This window comes from Nerophis lumbriciformis, linkage group LG38, assembly GCF_033978685.3.
Source record: "Nerophis lumbriciformis linkage group LG38, RoL_Nlum_v2.1, whole genome shotgun sequence".
Classification (NCBI taxonomy): Eukaryota; Metazoa; Chordata; class Actinopteri; order Syngnathiformes; family Syngnathidae; genus Nerophis; species Nerophis lumbriciformis.
The window spans coordinates 834456-858773 of record NC_084585.2 but is presented as its reverse complement, the minus strand read 5'-3'; the positions used below and the strand labels follow the sequence as shown (position 1 = coordinate 858773).

The 24318-nt window shown below is 41.5% G+C and overlaps 1 protein-coding gene across 3 annotated transcripts in view; it reads left to right on the top strand.

Annotated features, from left to right (window-relative positions):
• Window positions 1-24318, top strand: part of LOC133577244 (kinase suppressor of Ras 2-like) — a 303350-nt gene that overhangs the window by 30263 nt on the left and 248769 nt on the right. For all 3 annotated transcript variants that reach the window (XM_061930914.2, XM_061930922.2, XM_061930905.2), the window contains exon 3: window positions 5188-5338. In XM_061930914.2, the coding sequence (XP_061786898.1) occupies window positions 5188-5338 (151 nt within the window). The remainder of the gene's footprint in view (window positions 1-5187; window positions 5339-24318) is intronic.

The window sequence follows — 24318 nt, the reverse complement described above, 5'->3', positions numbered from 1 at the left end:
GCAATCACAAACATAGTAAAATTCAAAATGGTGTAGAGCAATAAATAGCAACATAATGTTGCTCGAACGTTAATGTCACAACACACAAAATAAACATAGCGCTCACCTTCTGAAGTTATTCTTCATTCGTAAATCCTTCGAATTCTTCGTCTTCGGTGTCCGAATTGAAAAGTTGCGCAAGCGTGGGATCCAAAAATGGCCGGCTCCGCCTCGTCGAAGTCATCGGATTCAGTGTCGCTGTTGTTGTGCAGCAGTTCTGTGAATCCTGCCTTCCGGAAAGCTCGGACCACAGTTGTGACCGAAACTATCTGCCCAGGCATTTACGATCCACTGGCAGATGTTGGCGTATGTCGACCGGCGCTATCTGCCCGTCTTAGTGAAGGTGTGTTCGCCTTCGGAGCTGTGTGAAAAAAGCCACCCGGCCTCTTCGCGTAAACTTCCCTTAACCACTCGCTCATCTTTTCTTCATCCATCCATCCCTTCGAGTTAGCTTTTATGATGACGCCGGCTGGAAAGGTCTCTTTTGGCAAGGTCTTCCTTTTGAATATCACCATGAGTGGAAGTTAGCATGGCAAGCTAGAACCACAGTGAAGGATGACTTCTCATTCCCTGTGGTGCGAATATTCACCGTACGTGCTCCCGTTCCACAGTGCGGTTCACAGGAATATCAGCTGTGAAATACGGTAGTAATCCGTGTGCGGATGGAGAGATTGCGTCTTTTTATGAACCGGATCGCTTAGTAGGAGCCATTTTGTGGTCTTTACAGATGTAAACAGGAAATGAAACGTACGGTGATATCCGCGCGTTTTTTCTTCTTCTTCCGGGGGCGGGTGAAGCGCTTCCTGTTCTATGGGGGCGGGTGAAGCGCTTCCTGTTCTATGGGGGCGGGTGCTTTCCTTGGCGGTTGCTTGCGTAGAAGAAGAAGCGCTTCCTGTTCTACCGGGAAAAAAGATGGCGGCTGTTTACCGAAGTTGCGAGATCGAAACTTTATGAAAATTAATCGTAATAAAGCGCACCGGGTTATAAGGCGCACTGTCAGCTTTTGAGAAAATTTGTGGTTTTTAGGTGCGCCTTATAGTGCGGAAAATACGGTATTTGTGTAATTGTGATCCACACATTAGCCTGCTACCCATCCGCTCGAAAGTTTGTTCCGCTTAGCCCCGCCCCCATTAGTTACTGTTGCTATGTCTGTCAAACTTTCGCTCCTACCGAGAAATATAAAGCCTACAGTAAAAATAAGTACCGGTAATTTCCATTTATTTATATAGCGGATTTCACAGACAGAATCACAAAGTGATTTACAGTGTGTATAGAAAATGAAAGCATAGTAAAAAAAATAATCTAAAAATATAATAATTAAAAAAAAAATTTAAAGTGAAATTTTCTCCCGTTCCTCGCGCCCCACCTGTCATGTCTCTATTCCCCACCAGTGGGGCGCGCCCCACACTTTGAGAAACGCTGCTTTAAACGTCCTGTTGTTCAGGGTGAACATCTGTCGACTAGAATTGGTGCTCAGCTTCTGTTTTGGCACGTCTTAGAACAAACTGTCGGCATAAATGTGTCAGAAGTGGTTTTTGAACCCACGCCTACAGATTTGACTACAACCTGAACGTAGCGACATAGACCGTTCAGCCATTCTGACACGTCAAACGCCAACGAGCCTGTTTCGTAGGACTGGTACTTGTTTGTTTAGGGGAGCAGTGAAAAGGATGGCATCAAAGTAGGAAAGTTCACTGCCTTGCTCAAGCAGCAACAGTACCAGCTACTGAATCGGCGTCCATCTCCTGTGATTCAATAGCCCCCAACTAGCATAAGTCAATCAATCAAAGTTTATTTATGAAGCCCCAAATCACAAGTGTCTCAAAGGGCTGCAAAAGCCACAACGACATCCTCGGTTCAGATCCCACATCAGGGCAAGGAAAAACTCAACCCAATGGGATGACAATGAGAAACCTCGGAGGGGACCGCAGATGTGGGGACCCCCCCCCCCATGGGCGACCGGTGCAATGGGCGTCGAGTGGATCTAGTTAATAGTGTGAGAGTCCAGTCCATAGTGGATCTAACATAATAGTGTGAAAGTCCAGTCCATAGTGGATCTAACATAATAGTGTGAAAGTCCAGTCCATAGTGGATCTAACATAATAGTGAGAGTCCAGTCCATAGTGGATCTAACATAAGAGTGTGAGAGTCCAGTCCATAGTGGATCTAACATAATAGTGTGAGAGTCCAGTCCATAGTGGATCTAACATAATAGTGTGAGAGTCCAGTCCATAGTGGATCTAACATAATAGTGTGAGAGTCCAGTCCATAGTGGATCTAACATAATAGTGTGAGAGTCCAGTCCATAGTGGATCTAACAAAATAGTGTGAGAGTCCAGTCCATAGTGGATCTAACATAATATTGTGAAAGTCCAGTCCATAGTGGATCTAACATAATAGTGTGAGAGTCCAGTCCATAGTGGATCTAACATAATAGTGAGAGTCCAGTCTATAGGGGATCTAACATAATAGTGTGAGAGTCCAGTCCATAGTGGATCTAACATAATAGTGTGAGAGTCCAGTCCATAGTGGATTTAACATAATGGTGTGAGAGTCCAGTCCATAGTGGATCTAACATAATAGTGTGAGAGTCCAGTCCATAGTGGATCTAACATAATAGTGTGAGAGTCCAGTCCATAGTGGATCTAACATAATAGTGAGAGTCCAGTCCATAGTGGATCTAAAATAATATTGTGAAAGTCCAGTCCATAGTGGATCTAACATAATAGTGAGAGTCCAGTCCATAGTGGATCTAACATAATAGTGAAAGTCCAGTCCATAGTGGATCTAACATAATATTGTGAGAGAGTCCAGTCCATAGTGGATCTAACATAATATTGTGAGAGTTCAGTCCATAGTGGATCTAACATAATAGTGTGAGAGTCAAGTCCATAGTGGGGCCAACATGGGATCATCTTGAGTCATTCATCCATGTCTTCATGGACCTTGCTCTGTGCACTGGTCATGTTGGAAGAGGAAGGGGCCCACTCCAAACTGTTCCCACAAGGTTGGGAGCATGGAATTGTCCAAAATGTGTTGGTATCCTGGAGCATTCAAAGTTCCTTTCACTGGAACTAAGGGGCCAAGCCCAACTCCTGAAAAACAACCCCACACCATAATTCCTCCTCCACCAAATTTCACACCCGGCACAATGCAGTCCGAAATGTAGTGTTCTCCTGGCAACCTCCAAACTCAGACTGGTCCATCAGATTGCCAGATGGAAAAGCGTGGTTCATCACTCCAGAGAACTCCACTCATACTTGCCAACCCTCCCGGATTTTCCGGGAGACTCCCGAAATTCAGCGCCTCTCCCGAAAACCTCCCGGGGCAAATTTTCTTCCGAAAATCTCCCGAAATTCAGGCGGAGCTAGAGGCCACGCCCCCTCCAGCTCCATGCAGACCTGAGTGACGTGTTGACAGCCTGTTCACACGTCCGCTTTCCCACAATATAAACAGCTAATGATGGAGGGCGAGTTCTTGGTTTCTTATGTGGGTTTATTGTTAGGCAGTTTCATTAACGTCCTCCCAGCGCGGTAACAACACACAACAACAGCAGTCAAGTTTCCGTCTACCATAAAGCAGTTCGTCTGCCGTAAACAGCAATGTTGTGACACTTTTAAACAGGACAATACTGCCATCTACTGTACATGCATATGTGACCCACCCATAATGTGTCACATTTTTGTGTTGATTTATTTATTTTATTTTGTGGTTTGAATTTGTTTTTGGAGCTGTCATTACACATTTATCAGTATTCACATTGGTCAGTAGGGGGCAGTACGGCGTTTCTTCCCAATTGAATGCTATCACCTGCAGACCGGAAGTGTCTTGTCATTCTGATGAGTGCGACCAGTCTGTGAACAATTGAAACGTCCTGTGTGCTTTTTCCTCCTGTATAACAGGTTAGTTTTGGTGAATCAACTCACTGAATAATATCCATGTGATCTTTATAAGTTTAAGTACACATTCTGATGGTGGAGCCTAACTCTAAAGTGTTTGTGAGTTGTAGTTTGTATTTGTGAATGAATCCAGTGCACAGCTGCAGTAACCAATACAAAAAGGCGACGTGAGTACGCAATGTTTTTATAGGAACTTCTGATCCTAATTCAGACTCCCAAATTAGAGCTTCCGTTTTCTTATTGATTTTATAATGTATATTTGTATAATGTGTGTGTTCTGAAATAGTGATAGAGAATAGAACAAGGATGGACAATTCAACCCTTAACTCAACAATGAGTAGATGAGTGTTATGTGTGTGTATATGTGTAAATAAATGAACACTGAAATTCAAGTATTTCTTTTATATATATATACATATATATATATATATATATATACATATATATATATATATATATATATATATATATATATATATATATATATATATATATATATATATATGTATATATATATATATATATATATATGTAATAAAATATATATATATAGCTAGAATTCACTGAAAGTCAAGTATTTCTTATATATATATATCTTAACCACGCCCCCAACCACGCCCCCCCCACCTCCCAAAATCGGAGGTCTCAAGGTTGGCAAGTATGACTCCACTTCTCTAGAGTCCAGTGGTGACGTGCTTTACACCCCTGCATCCCACGCTTTGCATTGGACTTGGTGATGTATGGCTTAGATGCAGCTGCTCGCCCATGAAAACCCATTCCATGAAGCTCTCTGCGTACTGTACGTGGGCTAATTGGAAGGTCACATGAAGTTTGGAGCTCTGTAGTAACTGACTGTGCAGAAAGTCTTCGCACTATGCGCTTCAGCATCCGCTGAGCCCTCTCTGTCAGTTTACGTGGCCTACTACTTGGTGGCCGAGTTGCTGTTGTTCCCAAACTCTTCACTTTTCTTATAATAAAGCCAACAGTTGACTTTGGAATATTTAGAAGCGAGGACATTTCATGACTGGATTTGTTGCACAGGTGGCATCCTATGACAGTTCCTGTTTGTAGAAACAGTCTCCATGCCTAAGTGCTTGGTTTTATACACCTGTGGTCGGGCCAAGTGATTAGGACACCTGATTCTCATCATTTGGATGGGTGTATATTTTAAGCCCATCATATTTCCCATTGTTTTAGCGCATGTAAACATTTATGTTTTTTGTTTTTGGTGCGTGTGTGTTCTGAACAGGACATGAGCCCGGGCGAGGTGACTCTGGAGGGTCTGCTGGACATGAGCGAGCAACGAGTGTGCGAACTCCTTCAAAAGTTCGGCGCTAGCGAGGAGGAATGTGCCCGACTCAACGCCTCGCTGTCCAGCCTCAGGAGGGCCCACCAGCTCGGTAAGACACCCCAACATGCTCGCGGCTAACCATTGGCGGGTTAATGTGACAAGAAAGCAGGGAAGAGAACAGGAAATGTTTTTTGTGCTGATAATATGAGTATAAAAAAAAAAAAAAACGCCCCTAACCCTGGTCGGGGTAGAGGGGGGCGTGGTCGGGGCGTGGCTAAAAGGGGAGGAGTATATTTACAGCTAGAATTCACCAAGTCAAGTATTTCATATATATATATATATATATATATATATATCCATCCATCCATCTATCCATCTTCTTCCGCTTATCCGAGGTCGGGTCGCGGGGGCAGCAGCTTAAGCAGGGAAGCCCAGACTTCCCTCTCCCCAGCCACTTCGTCCAGCTCCTCCCGGGGGATCCTGAGGCGTTCCCAGGCCAGCCAGGAGACATAGTCTTCCCAACGTGTCCTGGGTCTTCCCCGTGGCCTCCTACCGGTCGGACGTGCCCGAAACACCTCCCGAGGGAAGCGTTCGGGTGGCATCCTGACCAGATGCCCGAACCACCTCATCTGGCTCCTCTCCATGTGGAGGAGCAGCGGCTTTACTTTGAGCTCCCCCCGGATGACAGAGCTTCTCACCCTATCTCTAAGGGAGAGCCCCGCCACCCGGCGGAGGAAACTCATTTCGGCCGCTTGTACCCGTGATCTTGTCCTTTCGGTCATGACCCAAAGCTCATGACCATAGGTGAGGATGGGAACGTAGATCGACCGGTAAATCGAGAGCTTTGCCTTCCGGCTCAGCTCCTTCTTCACCACAACGGATCGATACAATGTCCGCATTACTGAAGATGCCGCACCGATCCGCCTGTCGATCTCACGATCCACTCTTCCCTCACTCGTGAACAAGACTCCGAGGTACTTGAACTCCTCAACTTGGGGCAAGATCTCCTCCCTAACCCGGAGATGGCACTCCACCCTTTTCCGGGCGAGAACCATGGACTCAGATTTGGAGGTGCTGATTCCCATCCCAGTCGCTTCACACTCGGCTGCGAACCGATCCAGTGAGAGCTGAAGATCTTGGCCAGATGAAGCCATCAGGACCACATCATCTGCAAAAAGCAGAGACCTAATCCTGCAGCCACCAAACCAGATACCCTCAACGCCTTGACTGCGCCTAGAAATTCTGTCCATAAAGGTTATGAACAGAATGGGTGACAAAGGGCAGCCCTGGCGGAGTCCAACCCTCACTGGAAACGGGTCCGACTTACTGCCGGCAATGCGGACCAAGCTCTGACACTGATTATACAGGGAGCGAACCGCCACAATAAGACAGTCCGTTCCCCCATACTCTCTGAGCACTCCCCACAGGACTTCCCGGGGTACACGGTCGAATGCCTTCTCCAAGTCCACAAAGCACATGTAGACTGGTTGAGCAAACTCCCATGCACCCTCAAGGACCCTGCCGAGAGTATAGAGCTGGTCCACAGTTCCACGACCAGGACGAAAACCACACTGTTCCTCCTGAATCCGAGGTTCGACTATCCGGCGTAGCCTCCTCTCCAGTACACCTGAATAGACCTTACCGGGAAGGCTGAGGAGTGTGATCCCACGATAGTTAGAACACACCCTCCGGTTCCCCTTCTTAAAGAGAGGAACCACCACCCCGGTCTGCCAATCCAGAGGTACTGCCCCTGATGTCCACGCGATGTTGCAGAGTCTTGTCAACCAAGACAGCCCCACAACATCCAGAGCCTTAAGGAACTCCGGGCGGATCTCATCCAGCCCCGGGGCCTTGCCACCGAGGAGCTTTTTAACTACCTCAGCAACCTCAGCCCCAGAAATAGGAGAGTCCACCACAGATTCCCCTGGCCCTGCTTCCTCATAGGAAGACGTGCTGGTAGGATTGAGGAGGTCTTCGAAGTATTCCCTCCACCGATCCACAACATCCGCAGTCGAGGTCAGCAGAACACCATCCTCACCATACACGGTGTTGACATTGCACTGCTTCCCCTTCCTGAGGCGGCGGATGGTGGTCCAGAATCGCTTCGAAGCCGTCCGGAAGTCGTTTTCCTTGGCTTCCCCGAACTCCTCCCATGTCCGAGTTTTTGCCTCTGCGACCGCCGAAGCCGCACATCGCTTGGCCTGTCGGTACTCGTCTGTTGCCTCCGGAGTCCTATGAGCCAAAAGAGCCCGATAGGACTCTTTCTTCAGCTTGACGGCATCCCTTACTGCTGGTGTCCACCAGCGGGTTCTAGGATTACATCCACGACAGGCACCAACCACCTTGCGGCCACAGCTCCAATCGGCCGCCTCGACAATAGAGGCACGGAACATCGTCCACTCGGACTCAATGTCTAGCGCCTCCCTCGTGACATGTTCAAAGTTCTTCCGGAGGTGGGAATTGAAACTCTCTCTGACAGGAGCCTCTGCCAGACGTTCCCAGCAAACCCTCACAATGCGTTTGGGCCTGCCAGGTCTGTCCGGCATCCTCCCCCACCATCGCAGCCAACTCACCACCAGGTGGTGATCGGTAGAAAGCTCCGCCCCTCTCTTCACCCGAGTGTCCAAAACATGAGACCGCAAATCCGATGACACAACTACAAAGTCGATCATGGAACTGCGGCCTAGGGTGTCCTGGTGCCAAGTGCACATATGGACACCCTTATGTTTGAACATGGTGTTTGTTATTGACAATCTGTGACGAGCACAAAAGTCCAATAACAAAACACCACTCGGATTCAGATCCGGGCGGCCATTCTTCCCAATCACGCCTCTCCAGGTTTCACTGTCGTTGCCAACATGAGCGTTGAAGTCCCCCAGTAGAACGAGGGAATCACCCGGGGGAGCACTCTCCAGTACTCCCTCGAGTGAATCCAAAAAGGGTGGGTAATCTGAGCTGCCGTTTGGCGCGTAAGCGCAAACAACAGTCAGGACCCGTCCCCCCACCCGAAGGCGGAGGGAGGCTACCCTCTCGTCCACCGGGTTGAACTCCAACGTGCAGGCTTTGAGCCGGGGGGCAACAAGAATTGCCACTCCAGCCCGTCGCCTCTCACTGCCGGCAACGCCAGAGTGGAAGAGAGTCCAGCCCCTCTCGAGAGAACTGGTTACAGAGCCCTTGCTGTGCGTCGAAGTGAGTCCGAGTATATCGAGCCGGAACTTCTCCACCTCACGCACTAGCTCAGGCTCCTTCCCCCCCAGCGAGGTGACGTTCCACGTCCCAAGAGCTAGCTTATGTAGCCGAGGATCGGACCGCCAAGTGCCCTGCCTTCGGCTGCCGCCCAGCTCACACTGCACCCGACCTCTATGGCCCCTGCTATGGGTGGTGAGCCCATTGGAGGGGGGACCCACGTTGCCTCTTCGGGCTGTGCCCTTTTTCCGGTAAAATGTTGACGTCGCAATATATATATATATATATATATATATATATATATATATATATATATATATGTATATATATATATATATATGTATATATATATATATATATATATATATATATATATATATATATATATATATATATATATATATATATATATATAACAAATACTTGACGTTCAGTGAATTCTAGTTATATATATATATACGTATATAAATATATATTTATTTTATTATATGTATATATATATATAAATATACGTATATATATATATATATATATATATTAATTTTATTATATATATATATATATATATATATATATATATATATATATATATATATATATATATATATATATATATATATATATATATATATATATATAATAAATACTTGAATTTCAGTGTTCATTTATTTACACATATACACACACATAACACTCGATGGCAGTATTGTGCTGTTTAAGAGTGTCACAACATTGCTGTTTACGGCAGACGAACTGCTTTACGGTATACAAAAACGTGACTGCTGTTGTTGTGTGTTGTTGCCGCGCTGGGAGGACGTTAATGAAACTGCCTAACAATAAACCCACATAAGAAACCAAGAACTCGCCCTCCATCATTCTACAGTTATAACGTGATTGGGCAGGCATGCTGGTTATATTGTGGGTTAGCGGACTCAGGTCCTCATATGGACCTGAGTCCGCCTGAATTTCGGGAGATTTTCGGGAGAAAATTTGTCCCGGGAGGTTTTTGGGAGAGGCGCTGAATTTCGGGAGTCTCCCGGAAAATCCGGGAGGGTTGGCAAGTATGTTTTATTTGAACTAAGCAAAACGATCTGCCAATAAAACAAGAAAATTTGGCTTGTCAAGACTTTCCAAAACAAGTAAAATTAGCTAACCTCAATGAACCCAAAAATACCTTAAAATAAGTATATTCTCACTAATAACAAGTGCACTTTTCTTGGTAGAAAAAAAACAGACCTTTTTGCTCAATATGTTGAAAAATATTCTTAAATTAATCAAATGCTAGTGCCATTATCTTGACATAATGATATGCGCTCGGCATCATGATTTTTTTTTTTCATGCTTGAAATAAGAAATGATGACTTTAAAAAAGCAGTTTCATACTTGTGAGTGTTGATGACACAGCTTTGCAACAGTTGATATTCTAGTTTCAAGCATGTTTTACTCAATATAGGTCATCAAATCTCAGCAACACTTTTCATGGTAGAAAAAACAAATATGAGACCTTTTTGCTCAATATGTTGAAAAATATTCTCAAATGACGTAAATGCTAGTGCCATTATCTTGACATAATGATATGCGCTCGGCATTACATTTCTTGAAACCAGCAAACTTATACTAAAAACTAGTTTATTTTTCTTTTTTTGTTTTTGTTTTTAGTAATTGTTTTTAAATCTTCATTATTATACATTATGTCACTATATAAATATTTTTTATTTTTTATTTTTTATTTTTTATTTTTTATTTTTTATGTTTCTTAATGGAAAGGCAAAAAGGCAACGCTCAAGCAAATCATATTGTCTACTAATGCATTTTCCCATTGAAAACATCAGTGGTCCCCAACCACCGGGCCGCGGCCCAGTACCGGTCCATGGATCGATTGGTACCGGGCCGCACAAGAAATTGAAAAAAACAAAAACAAAAACAAAAACACACGATACACTTACAATTAGTGCACCAACCCAAAAAAACCTCCCTTATTCACACTCATTCACACAAAAGGGTTGTTTCTTTCTGTTATTAATATTGTGGTTCCTACATTATATATCAATATATATCAATACAGTCTGCAAGGGATACAGTCCGTAAGCACACATGATTGTATTTTTTTATGACAAAAAAAAAAAAATTACCATACTCAATTTTGAAGAATTTATCTGAATGTGCACGAACTATTTCTGTTCAAAATTGTTTTGAAATGTCACATGTTAAATGTTTAAATATTAACTGTCAGTTTAATTATGAGACACAATTGTGTCAAAGTCAGGATTTTTTTAAATTCATGCTTGAAGTAAGAAATGATGACTTTAAAAAAGTAGTTTCATACTTGTGAGTGTTGATGACACAGCTTTGCAACACTTGATATTCTAGTTTCAAGCATGTTTTACTCAATATAGGTCATCACATCTCAGCAACAAGCTGTAATATCTTACTGAGATCATTTAGGACCAAAACACTTAAAACAAGTAAAACACTCTAACATAAAATCTGCTCAGTGAGAAGAATGATCTTATCAGACAGAAAATAAGCAAATATCACCCTTATTTGAGATATTTCATCTTACTTAGATTTCACTTTTTGAAGTGCAAAAATCACTTTTGTGTGACGTATGTCAACTGGGGTGGCTGCCACCAATGTATATGTAATCACTGTGTCACTCATTATGTATTATTCAAACTGATCTTTACATGATAAGTGTATATTTGTAGTTTTTCCCCCAATATTTCTGCACAATAACTCAGATATGGTAACACTGGCGAGCAGTAGAAAATATAGAGTGATGTTTAGCCCAGAACATATTTTGCTTTATTCATTATTTATGTATTTCTTGCTATTTAATAATAATAATAATAATAATAATAATAATTAGAGATGTCTGATAATATGATAAATGCTTAAAAATGTAATATCGGAAATGATCGGTATCGGTTGTTTTTTTATCGGTATCCTTTTTTAATTTTTTAATTTTTAATTTTTATTAAATCAACATAAACAACACAAGATACACTTACAATTAGTGCAACAACCCAAAAAACCTCTCTCCCCCATTTACACAAAAGGGTTGTTTCTTTCTGTTATTAATATTGTGGTTCCTACATTATATATCAATATATATCAATACAGTCTGCAAGGGATACAGTCCGTAAGCACACATGATTGTGCGTGCTAATAGTACTAACCTTTAACACTTAATTTTACTCATTTTCATTAATTACTAGTTTCTATGTAACTGTTTTTGTATTGTTTTACTTTCTTTTTTATTCAAGAATTTTTTATTTATTTACTTATCTTATTTTATTTAATTAATTTTTTTAAAAAGGACCTTATCTTCACTATACCGGGTTGTCCAAATTAGGCATAATAATGTATTAATTCCACGACTGTATATATCGGCATCGGTTGATATCGGTTTCGGCAATTAAGAGTTGGACAATATCGGGATATCGGCAAAAAAGCCATTATCGAACATCTCTAATAATAGTAATAGATTTTATTTGTAAAAAGCACTTTACATTGAGTAAACAACCTCAAAGTGCTACAGTGTATTAAAAAAAAATAAAAAAATAAAAAGATAATAAAAATAAATAAAAATAAAAACTAGAACAGCCAAATATCTAGAACTACTATGCATATATCTAAAAAAGGCCTTTTTTTTTTTTTTTAAAATAAGGGTTTTTAAGCCTTTTTTAAAAGCATCCACAGTCTGAGATGCCCTCAGGTGGTCAGGGAGAGCGTTCCACAGACTGGGAGCGGCCTCACACGTGGGAGCTGTAGGCTTAATAATAATAATAATAGATTTTATTTGTAAAAAGCACTTTACATTGAGTAAACAACCTCAAAGTGCTACAGTGTATTAAAAAAAAAAAAAAAAAAAAAAAAAAAAGATAATAAAAATAAATAAAAATAAAAACTAGAACAGCCAAATATCTAGAACTAGTATGCATACATCTAAAAAAAAAGAAGCTTTTTTTAAATAAAAAAAAAAGGGGTTTTAAGCCTTTTTTAAAAGCATCCACAGTCTGTGGTGCCCTCAGGTGGTCAGGGAGAGCGTTCCACAGACTGGGAGCGGCCTCACACGTGGGAGCTGTAGGCTTAATAATAATAATAATAGATTTTATTTGTAAAAAGCACTTTACATTGAGTAAACAACCTCAAAGTGCTACAGTGTATTAAAAAAAAAAAAAAAAAAAAAAAAAAAGATAATAAAAATAAATAAAAATAAAAACTAGAACAGCCAAATATCTAGAACTAGTATGCATACATCTAAAAAAAGGCTTTAAAAAAGCATTCACAGTCTGTGGTGCCCTCAGGTGGTCAGGGAGAGCATTCCACAGACTGGGAGCGGCGGAGCAGAAAGCCCGGTCTCCCATTGTTCGTAGCTTTGTCCTCGGAGGTTGGAGGAGGTTAGCCTGTCCGGAGCGGAGGTGTCGTGTGGAGGATTTGGGGGTGAGTAGTTCTTTGAGGTAGAGGGGGGGGCGCACTGGTGGGTTAGTAGGGAGACTTTGAATTCAATGCTGAGTGGAACAAGAAGCCAGTGAAGGGATTTGAGAGTTGGTGTGATATGCTCGTATTTCCGCACTCTCATCTTTATTCATTATTGATGTATTTCTTGCTGTTTTGTTGTATATTTGTTATATCTCCAGTTCATTTCTCATCTAATATTAACCCCCAAATTCGGTTTATTTTACTCTTTCAATGTCTGTCTATTTTGTATTTGTGTTCAAATTTCTCTTCTACTGTATACCGAATTGCATTATTTTAGTTTTACGTCAATTCAAATATGGTCTCTTTTTGTCAAACCATCTCTTTATTAATTCATCACTTCATTTACTCTGTTATTATTGGAGGTACAAAAAAATATTTGAGAATTATTGAAAATGAAAGGGGCAGCACGGTGGAATAGGGGTTAGTGCGTCTGCCTCCCAATACGAAGGTCATGGGTTCGATCCTGCCCTCGGGATCTTTCTGTGTGGAGTTTGCATGTTTTCCCCGTGACTGCGTGGGTTCCCTCCGGGTACTTCCTCACACCTCCAAAGACATGCACCTGGGGATAGGCCCCTCCCACCTCCAAAGACATGCACCTGGGGATAGGCCACTCCCACCTCCAAAGACATGCACCTGGGGATAGGCCACTCCCACCTCCAAAGACATGCACCTGGGGATAGGCCACTCCCACCTCCAAAGACATGCACCTGGGGATAGGCCACTCCCACCTCCAAAGACATGCACCTGGGGATAGGCCCCTCCTACCTCCAAAGACATGCACCTGGGGATAGGCCCCTCCTACCTACAAAGACATGCACCTGGGGATAGGTTGATTGGCAACACTAAATGGAGGCCACGCCCCCTCCAGCTCCATGCGGACCTGAGTCCGCTTTCCCACGATATAAACAGCATGCCTGCCCAAACACCATACTTGCCAACCCTCCCGGATTTTCCGGGAGACTCCCGAAATTCAGCGCCTCTCCCGAAAACCTCCCGGGACAAATTTTCTCCCGAAAATCTCCCGAAATTCAGGCACACAATACAAACAGCGTACCTGCCCAATCATGTTATAACTGTAGAATGATGGAGGGCGAGTTCTTGGTTTCTTATGTGGGTTTATTGTTAGGCAGTTTCATTAACGTCCTCCCAGCGTGGCAACAACACACAACAACAGCAGTCACGTTTTCGTCTACCGTAAAGCAGTTCGTCTGCCGTAAACAGCAATGTTGTGACACTCTTAAACAGGACAATACTGCCATCTAGTGCATTTGATGAAAGCACTTTTTGCGTGCCACACAGCATGTTCAGCATGGTTAGAAAAATAGTGACAAATAGAACAAGGATGGACAATTCAACCCTTAACTCAACAATGAGTAGATGAGTGTTATGTGTGTGTATATGTGTAAATAAATAAATAAATGATTTATTTTATATATATATATATATATATATATATATATATATATATATATATATATATATATATATATATATGTATGAAATACTTGACTTAGTATTTCTTATATATATATATCTATATATATATATATATATATATATATATATATATATATATATATATATATATATATATATATATATATGAAATACTTGACTTGGTGAATCCTAGCTGTAAATATACTCCTCCCCTTTTAACCACACCCCCAACCACGCCCCCGCCCTTTCCCCCCTCCCCCCACCTCCCGAAATCGCAGGTCTCAAGGTTGGCAAGTATGCTAAATGGTCCCTAGTGTGTGAATGTTGTCTATCTGTGTTGGCCCTGTGATGAGGTGGCGACTTGTCCACACTCTTAGAAATAAAAGTGCTAAGTAGAACCATATAAGGTTCTTCGGCTCGTCCTCATAGGAGAACCCTTTTTGGCTCCAGGTAGAACCTTTTTATAAAGGTTCCACCTGGAACCCTTTTGGAGGGTTCTACCTAGAACTGTGTGTGTAAGGTTCCACCCAGAACCCCCCATGAGAGGTTCTACAAAGAACCCACGCAGGGAGTTCCACTAAGAACCCTTTCATGTTTCAAGGGTTTCATCTAGAACCCACACAGGGAGTTCCACTAAGAACCCTTTTGTATTTCAAGACTTTCATCTAGAACCCACGCAGGGAGTTCCACTAAGAACCCTTTCGTATTTCAAGGGTTTCATCTAGAACCCACACAGGGAGTTCCACTAAGAACCCTTTCGTTTGTCAAGGGTTTCATCTAGAACCCACGCAGGGAGTTCCACTAAGAACCCTTTCATGTTTCAAGGGTTTCATCTAGACCTGACACAGGGAGTTCCACTAAGAACCCTTTCGTTTGTCAAGGGTTTCATCTAGAACCCACGCAGGGAGTTCCACTAAGAACCCTTTCAGGTTTCAAAGGTTTCATCTAGAACCCACACAGGGAGTTCCACTAAGAACCCTTTCGTTTGTCAAGGGTTTCATCTAGAACCCACGCAGGGAGTTCCACTAAGAACCCTTTCATGTTTCAAGGGTTTCATCTAGAACCCACACAGGGAGTTCCACAAAGAACTCTTTCATGTTTCAAGGGTTTCATCTAGACCTGACACAGGGGGTTCTAAAAACATCCCTTTTCAAAGGTTTTCACCGATAACCGTCTTGTCTTCTGAGGGTTCTATAAAGAACCATATTGTATTCTACATAGTTCATATTATATTGTGGTCATTTATCATGTTGACATTGAACAAACATTCAAAACATTTGAATGAGAAAAACATTTATTTAAAGATAGGCACCATTATTGGCAAATGTTATCAGGAAGTATGTCCCTGGTGACACAGGATCTTAGCCATGCTTTCAACAATCCCTGAAGAACTCTTTCTTCCAAAAACGGTTCTCTGGATCAAAATAGTTCTTACTGGAACCCTTAGTGTTAGTGAGAACCCTTTTAAAACCAATTATTCAGAAAAGGGGTTTTAAAGGGTTCTCTGGATCAAAATGGTTCCTACTGGAACCATTAGCGTTACCAAGAACCCTTGAAAAACCCTTTCTTCGGGAAAGGGTTTTTCAGAAGCAAATGGTTCCAGTTAGAACCTCAGCCCTTGTAGAAGAACCCTTTTAGAACCCTTATTTCTAAGAGTGCAGGGTGTACACCGCCATCCGCCCGAATGCAGCTGAGATAGGCTGCGGCACCCCCCGCGACCCCGAATGGGACAGGCGGGTAGAAAATGGATGGATGGATGGATGAAACTCAAACTACCTTGAATGCAGAAAAACCTGGATCTGCTGCCTTAATTGTTGCCAACACCCTAAAACAGGGGTGTCAAACTCATTTTAGCTCAGAGGCCAAATGAACAATATATTCCCAAGTGGGCCGGACTGGTAAAATCATGGCATAATGACTTAAAAGTGAAGACAACTTCAGATTTTGTTCTTTGTTTAAATCCTAGGTGTCAAAGTCAAGGCCCGCTGATTAGTATTAAAACCGGAGAGTATAGGGTTACGGACTGTCTGATTGTGGCGGTCCGCTCCCTGTATGATCAGTGTCAGAGCTTGGTCCGCATTGCCGGCAGTAAGTCGGACACGTTTCCAGTGAGGGTTGGACTCCGCCAAGGCTGCCCTTTGTCACCCATTCTGTTCTGAACTTTTATTAACAGAATTTCTAGGCGCAGTCAAGGCGTTGAGGGGATCCGGTTTGGTGGCTGCAGGATTAGGTCTCTGCTATTTGCAGATGATGTGGTCCTGATGGCTTCATCTGGCCAAGATCATCAGCTCTCACTGGATCGGTTCGCAGCCGAGTGTGAAGCGACTGGGATGAGAATCAGCACCTCCAAGTCCGAGTCCATGGTTCTCGCCCGGAAAAGGGTGGAGTGCCATCTCCGGGTTGGGGAGGAGATCTTGCCCCAAGTGGAGGAGTTCAAGTACCTCGGAGTCTTGTTCACGAGTGAGGGAAGAGTGGATGGTGAGATCGACAGGCGGATCGGTGCGGCGTCTTCAGTAATGCGGACGCTGTATCGATCCGTTGTGGTGAAGAAGGAGCTGAGCCGGAAGGCAAAGCTCTCAATTTACCAATCGATCTACGTTCCCATCCTCACCTATGGTCATGAGCTTTGGGTCATGACCGAAAGGACAGGATCACGGGTACAAGCGGCCCAAATGAGTTTCCTCCGCCGGGTGGCGGGGCTCTCCCTTAGAGATAGGGTGAGAAGCTCTGTCATTCGGGGGGAGCTCAAAGTAAAGCCTCTGCTCCTCCACATGGAGACGAGCCAGATGAGGTGGTTCGGGCATCTGGTCAGGATGCCACCCGAACGCCTCCCTCGGGAGGTGTTTAGGGCACATCCGACCGGTAGGAGGCCACGGGGAAGACCTAGGACACGCTGGGAAGACTATGTCTCCCGGCTGGCCTGGGAACGCCTCGGGATCCCCCGGGAGGAGCTGGACGAAGTAGAGGGAAGTCTGAGCTTCCCTGCTTAGGCTGCTGCCCCCGTAACCTGACCTCGGATAAGCGGAAGAAGATGGATGGATAGAACCAGCCCGCAGGCCACAGCCGAATGCTGCTGTTTTGCACGCACCAATATTCCATCAGTGTTGGCGCTAGGAATTTTCAAAATGGGGTCCCAGGGACCCCATCAAATCATACAAATGGGGTCGCACAGTACATTTTTGGGGTCCCACTTTTTTGTAAGCGTTTTGAAAACAAATGATAAATGTGTGCATTATCCTGTCATATCTCACATTCTATATTGTGTTTTGGAAAAATTTTGTTATAAACGTTACTTAATTCATAAAAAAATATATATATATTAAAAAATATATATATAAATGTATTCAGTTATAAACATTCATTCACTTTCTTCTTTCCTTCATGGATTTAAACTTTACCGCAGTCGGTATTTTTTTCTATATTTTCATTGTATATTTTCAGAATGTGTTTGTTCTATTTTTGGCCAAAGTTAGACAAAGAAAACAATCGTAAGTTGTCTTTATTTATTAGTTTCAATGCAATGGTTTTAATAGTCCGGCCCGCGTGTGCACAGACACCCCTGCCCTAAAACGTCACATCAAAACAAAATACCTAAATTTAATTTCTTCCAAATACTTTGAATGTATTTGTAATGTATTTGTCAGTGCATGTTGGTGACGAACCCCAAGATGCAGAGGTGGCAGGCATTGTCCAGGAAAACATGATTTAATTTAACACTATAGCAAAAACAAACAAAAGGGTACAAACAAAAGGCGCGCACAAGGCGGAGAACAAACTTGGCTATGAACTAAAATAGCACAAAGGCTAACTGTTGACAAGAAACAAAAACACTTGCTGTGACACGAAGGAACTATGACATGAGCAGAGTGAACAAAAGTAGACAGAGCTACAACGACAAGTATTATGACAGGTAGTAGTGACATCGACAATGACAGGTAGAAGCGACAATAATCCAGGAGTGATTGGAGGGCAGGGCAGGTATAAATAGCAGCTGGCTGATTGACACCAGGTGTGGCCAGGTGCCAATCAGCCGCAGCTGAGGGGAAGCAGCACTCAGGGAGACAATGAGGAAATAACCAAAATAAGAGCGTTGACAGGAAATGACAGAGGAAAAACTAAAACTTGACCAAACTGTGTCCCTGACAGTATTTACATACATTATAACACTTTAATGTAATATAGAAAGCTTAACGATAAAATTATTAGTTTTTAAGTGCGTCCTTTAAAACACCGGAGCTTGTGAAAGTGTCTCATAATACAAAACACTCTTATTTTGTGCATGGACTGTTTTGAAATTAATTTTTTTCCTTCAAACGCATTAATTGTTGCTGCTGTGACGTCACCAGCCTAATTGTCAGAAATTAACCAGCACACCTGCTTTCCATTAGCTGTTGTTTACTTGCCACGCATCTCAACGATATTTGCAAATATTTTAAATGTGCCTGAGAGTAATTTTGGATAAAGTTCATTTCTATTAATTTTTTTAATTAACTTATTTTTTTTTTAAATTATTATTATTATTATTATTATTATTTTTAAAATTTTTTTGGGGGCCCTGTGATGAGACGGCGACTTGTCCAGGGTGTACCCTGACTTCCACCCAAATGTAGCTGAGATAGGCTCCAGCACCCCACGCGACCCCAAAAGGGACAAGCGGTAGAAAATGGATGGATGGATGGAACTTATTTTTTGGAGTGTTTTTTCTTCTATTGTTTACATGACTGTGTGCTGTTCCCCGTTAAGCCACGTAGGGGCGACAAACACCATGGTTTGTTTTTGGTTGTTTAGTTTCCTGCTGGCGCAGTGGCAGAATACAACCGTAAGGGGGCAGTGTAAGACCATTAGTTATGCTCTTAGCTTATAGGTGGGCGATACTGCACATTTTGATATGGACCTGATACCAAGTAAATACAGGATGAGTATCACCCATACTTTTCATTCGAACATTTTGCAGGAATATTGAATAATATTATGATTTTTCGCCTTTGAACCATTGATGATGATAAAATCAGAATAGAATACATATGTGGGAACAATTTAACAATATATCAATACAACAATACAAGACATTATAATACCCCTTTACACATTTTTTGATTGCAAAATAAAGTCAATTGTGCAACATAACTAAACAAAAAAACAAAACAAAAAAATATTACCTGAGTTTGTTACAATATAAAAATGGAGTGTTAACAACACAACTACAAAACACATATTTGTGAAAATAAACAATGAACCAAAACGATGACCATTTATCTCATCAAAATAATATTATACTACCCTTGGTATTGTTGCATCAGACCAGCTCTTCCTCCCAGGGAATCTAAGTTACTGGTCAATCCCAAATTCTTTCGATGACATATATGCTGAGTAAGAAGGACCATCAAGACAGAATTGGAATATTTTCAATTCAATACCAAAGCTTTAGGAGATCAGCTTAACCAATAAATTCATGTCGGCTGCTCTAGTTGATCTGGCATTCCAAGGGACAAACACACTCTTTTCACACACAGAAAGCCCCCCTCTTCCCCCTCTCAACACTGATAAGAAACCAATGGGGGAGGTCTTCACATTCCAAGGGAGAGAGACACAAAACAGACAATCTGAAGACAAAGAGAGACTGGTAGAATAAACAAAGGAAAAGTACTAGGTACTATAAACATGTCTATGTAAAAAGAAAGAACTCTTAAACATATCTGCATCCTTCCACAGTACCAAGAACAGAAAACAAGCAAAAGGAATAATGTGCTGATCGCACTCGGAACTAAGCTACCACTTAGCATGGACTAGAAACAAGCAAAACTTACGTAGACAATGCTACCACTTAGCATTGGCTAGGAGACAAGCAAAACTTACGTTGCCAGGTTGCATGAAACAAACAATGACGCCAAGCCGACTGACCGGCAAAGGCAGGCTTAAATAATGCCTCTGATTAGTGCTCAGGTAGCAGGTGAGCGGGCGAACACTAATCAGAGACAGGTGAACACAATGAGCAAATGAGTAAATGAGTAAAATTATGACTTTTGTCATAATTTTGTCAAGTAAAATTCCGATTATTATTATAATATTGCCAAAATGTTAAAGTTTTCTTATAAAATTGTGACTTTTGTCAAGTAAAATTACGATCCTTTTAATAAAATTGTCAACATTTGAAGCTTTTCTTGTAAAATTGCCACTGTTATTGGGTAAAATTCCAACTTTTATCATAACATTGCACGAATGTTCAGTTTTTCTTGAAAATTTTGGACTTAAAATGACGACTTTTATTATAATACTGCCAAAAATTCAAAGTTTCACTTGTAAAATTCTGATGTTTTTCTTGTGAAATTCCAACTCATTTTTCACAACAAGCTTTTTTATATTTGCATAGTATGTATTTTTTTATATTTGCATAGTATGTATTCATGTTGTGAATACACTTTTTTATATATCTAGAAAGGGTGGTCCTAAAGAGGTAGACATTTTTCGGAGGTCTCAAGAAGGTAACATATACAAGAGTGTGTGTGTGTGTGTGAGGTTTTCACATTCCAAGGTTGAGACATAAAACAGACAATCTGAAGACACAGAGAGACTGGTAGAATAAACAAAGGAAAAGTACTAGATACTCTAAACATGGTTATGTAGAAAGAAAGAACTCTTAAACCTATCTGCATCCTTCCACAGTATTGATACTATCTACATTTGAATTGAACAGACCACCCTTAATGTTACCTTTAGCACACCCTGACATGCACACTGAGCGTAATCCGAATAATCTTGTTTTATATAAATGCAACACATTTACGTTGTGGTATCTTTGCTGTTTGCAATAACATTTTCTGTGTTTTTCCCCCCCGAAACATCTCAACTCCTCCGTGTATTGCCTTCACAGACTCTTTGGCACGCCAAAGCAGAATCCAATTAAGTGAGATAATTAATCAAATTAGTTGAGTTCCAAGTGAGCCATGCCTGCAATCAAGAGTCTTGTTGTCTACCACGGAAAAAAAGCTAAATAAGAATAATACTTACGGTTAACCCGCCTGCCTCCTGATAATGAGGACTCGCTCGTTAAAATGTTGACGTTATGGCGACCTGCCTGGGGTGGCTAAACGAACCACGGAACTGAGTGATTGATTTGCACACTTATTATTGTAGCTGTATAGTGATGTACAAACCCCAAAAGCAGTGAAGTTGGCACCTTGTGGAAATGGTAAATAAAAACAGAATACAACAAATCCTTTGAATACTGTGGCATTAATAAACAAAAACTTACTTGGCATAGACTATGAAGAAAGCAGCGTGAACTGAGCATGAAGTAGAGTGCCAGGTGTTTGTCAGGGGTATGATGTCGCCAGGGAGACTTCCTGGCAACAATGGGTTTGAATAATAGTGACATGATTAAAGACAGGTGCGTGAGTCGTGAGGGCAGGTGAAAACTAATGGGTTGCTATGGTGACAAACAAGAGTGCACAATGAGTCCAAACGTGGAACAGGTGAAACCAGAGGTGGGTAGAGTAGCCAGAATTTGTACTCAAGTAAGAGTACTGTTACTTTAGAGATTTAATACTCAAGTAAAAGTAAGGAGTAGTCACCCAAATATTTACCTGAGTAAAAGTAAAAAGTATGTTGTGAAAAAACTACTCAAGTACTGAGTAACTAATGAGTAACATACACACACATATCATATATATATATATATATATATATATATATATATATATATATATATATATACATATATATATATATATATATATATATATATATATATACATACATTGATATATACAGTATATAATTTATATTTATTTATTTTGCCGTTTTTGTTTACATGTTAAAGGTGTTTTAATGAATATACATGCATGTTTAACACATATAGATTCCTTTCTTTCATGAAGACAAGAATATAAGTTGGTGTATTACCTGATTCTGATGACTTGCATTGATTGTAATCAGACAGTAGTGATGATAACGTCCACATTTTCGAAGGGAAGAGAAAACAAGTCTTCCTTTCTGTCCAATACCACATGAAAGTGGTTGGTTTTTGGCATCTTATGTGTCCAGCTTCCATATTTGTTTTTATACACTTTACAAGAAATACATTGGCGGCAAACTCAGTAGCTTGCTAGCTTGTTTGCGCTGGCTTTGGGAGACTCTTATTTTGAAAGCGCAGGCGCGATGGAGCGGCACTTTTATTGTGAAGACAGGAACTGTGCAGTCAGTCTTTAGGCTTTTGACGGGAAGTACGGTTGAAATAAAAAATGGTCTTTTTCCCTTCACACTTTTGATTGATTGATTGGAACTTTTATTAGTAGATTGCACAGTACAGTACATATTCCGTACAATTGACCACTAAATGGTAACACCCCAATAAGTTTTTCAACTTGTTTAAGTCCGGTCATGTGACCGCCTGGCTCTGTTTGATTGGTCCAACGTCACCAGTGACTGCATCTGATTGGTGGAACGGAGTGAACGTCACCAGTGACTGTATTTGTTGAAACGCAGGCACTATGAAGGTCTGTCTGACAGACCAAAACAAACAAAGCGTGCATTAACAGATCGATCAAAATTAGTAGCGAGTAGCGAGCTGAATGTAGATAAAAGTAGCGGAGTAAAAGTAGCGGAGTAAAAGTAGCGTTTCTTCTCTATAAATATACTCAAGTAAAAGTAAAAGTATGTTGCATTAAAACTACTCTTAGAAGTACAATTTATCCCAAAAGTTACTCAAGTAGATGTAACGGAGTAAATGTAGCGCGTTACTACCCACCTCTGGGTGAAACTAATGGGTAACCATGAAAACAAGACAAGGGAGTGAAAAGCAGGAACTAAAAAGAGTCCAAAACCAAACAGCACATGGCCAAACAAAAACATGATCAACACATACATGACACCCATGTCTTGGGCACTAATACACCCCCATACCATCACACATGCTGGCTTTTCAACTTTGCGCCTATAACAATCCGGATGGTTCTTTTCCTCTTTGGTCCGGAGGACACGACGTTTCCAAAAACAATTTGAAATGTGGACTCGTCAGACCACAGAACACTTTTCCACTTTGTATCAGTCCATCTTAGATGAGCTCAGGCCCAGCGAAGCCCACGGAGTTTCTGGGTGTTGTTGATAAACGGTTTTCGCCTTGCATAGGAGAGTTTTAACATGCACTTACAGATGTAGCGACCAACTGTAGTTACTGACAGTGGGTTTCTGAAGTGTTCCTGAGCCAATGTGGTGATATCCTTTACACACTGATGTCGCTTGTTGATGCAGTACAGCCTGAGGGATGGAAGGTCACGGGCTTAGCTGCTTACGTGCAGTGATTTCTCCAGATTCTCGGAACCCTTTGATGATATTATGGACCGTAGATGGTGAAATCCCTAAATTCCTTGCAATAGCTGGTTGAGAAAGGTTTTTCTTAAACTGTTCAACAATTTGCTCAGGCATTTGTTGACAAAGTGATGACCCTCGCCCCATCCTTGTTTGTGAATGACTGAGCATTTCATGGAATCTACTTTTATACCCAATCATGGCACCCACCTGTTCCCAATTAGCCTGCACACCTGTGGGATGTTCCAAATAAGTGTTTGATGAGCATTCCTCAACTTTATCAGTATTTATTGCCACCTTTCCCAACTTCTTTGTCACGTGTTGCTGCCATCAAATTCTAAAGTTAATGATTATTTGAAAAATAAAAAAATGTTTATCAGTTAGATCATCAAATATGTTGTCTTTGTAGCATATTCAACTGAATATGGGTTGAAAAGGATTTGCAAATCATTGTATTCCGTTTATATTTACATCTAACACAATTTCCCAACTCATATGGAAACAGGGTTTGTAGTATAGTACCGCGATACTAATCAATTGAATAGACTGCAAAGACAAGATACTTAACATTCGAACTGGAAAACTTTGTTACTTTTTGCAAATATTAGCTCCTTTGGAATTTGATGCCTGCAACATGTTTCAAAAAAGCTGGCACACGTGGCAAAAAAGAGTGAG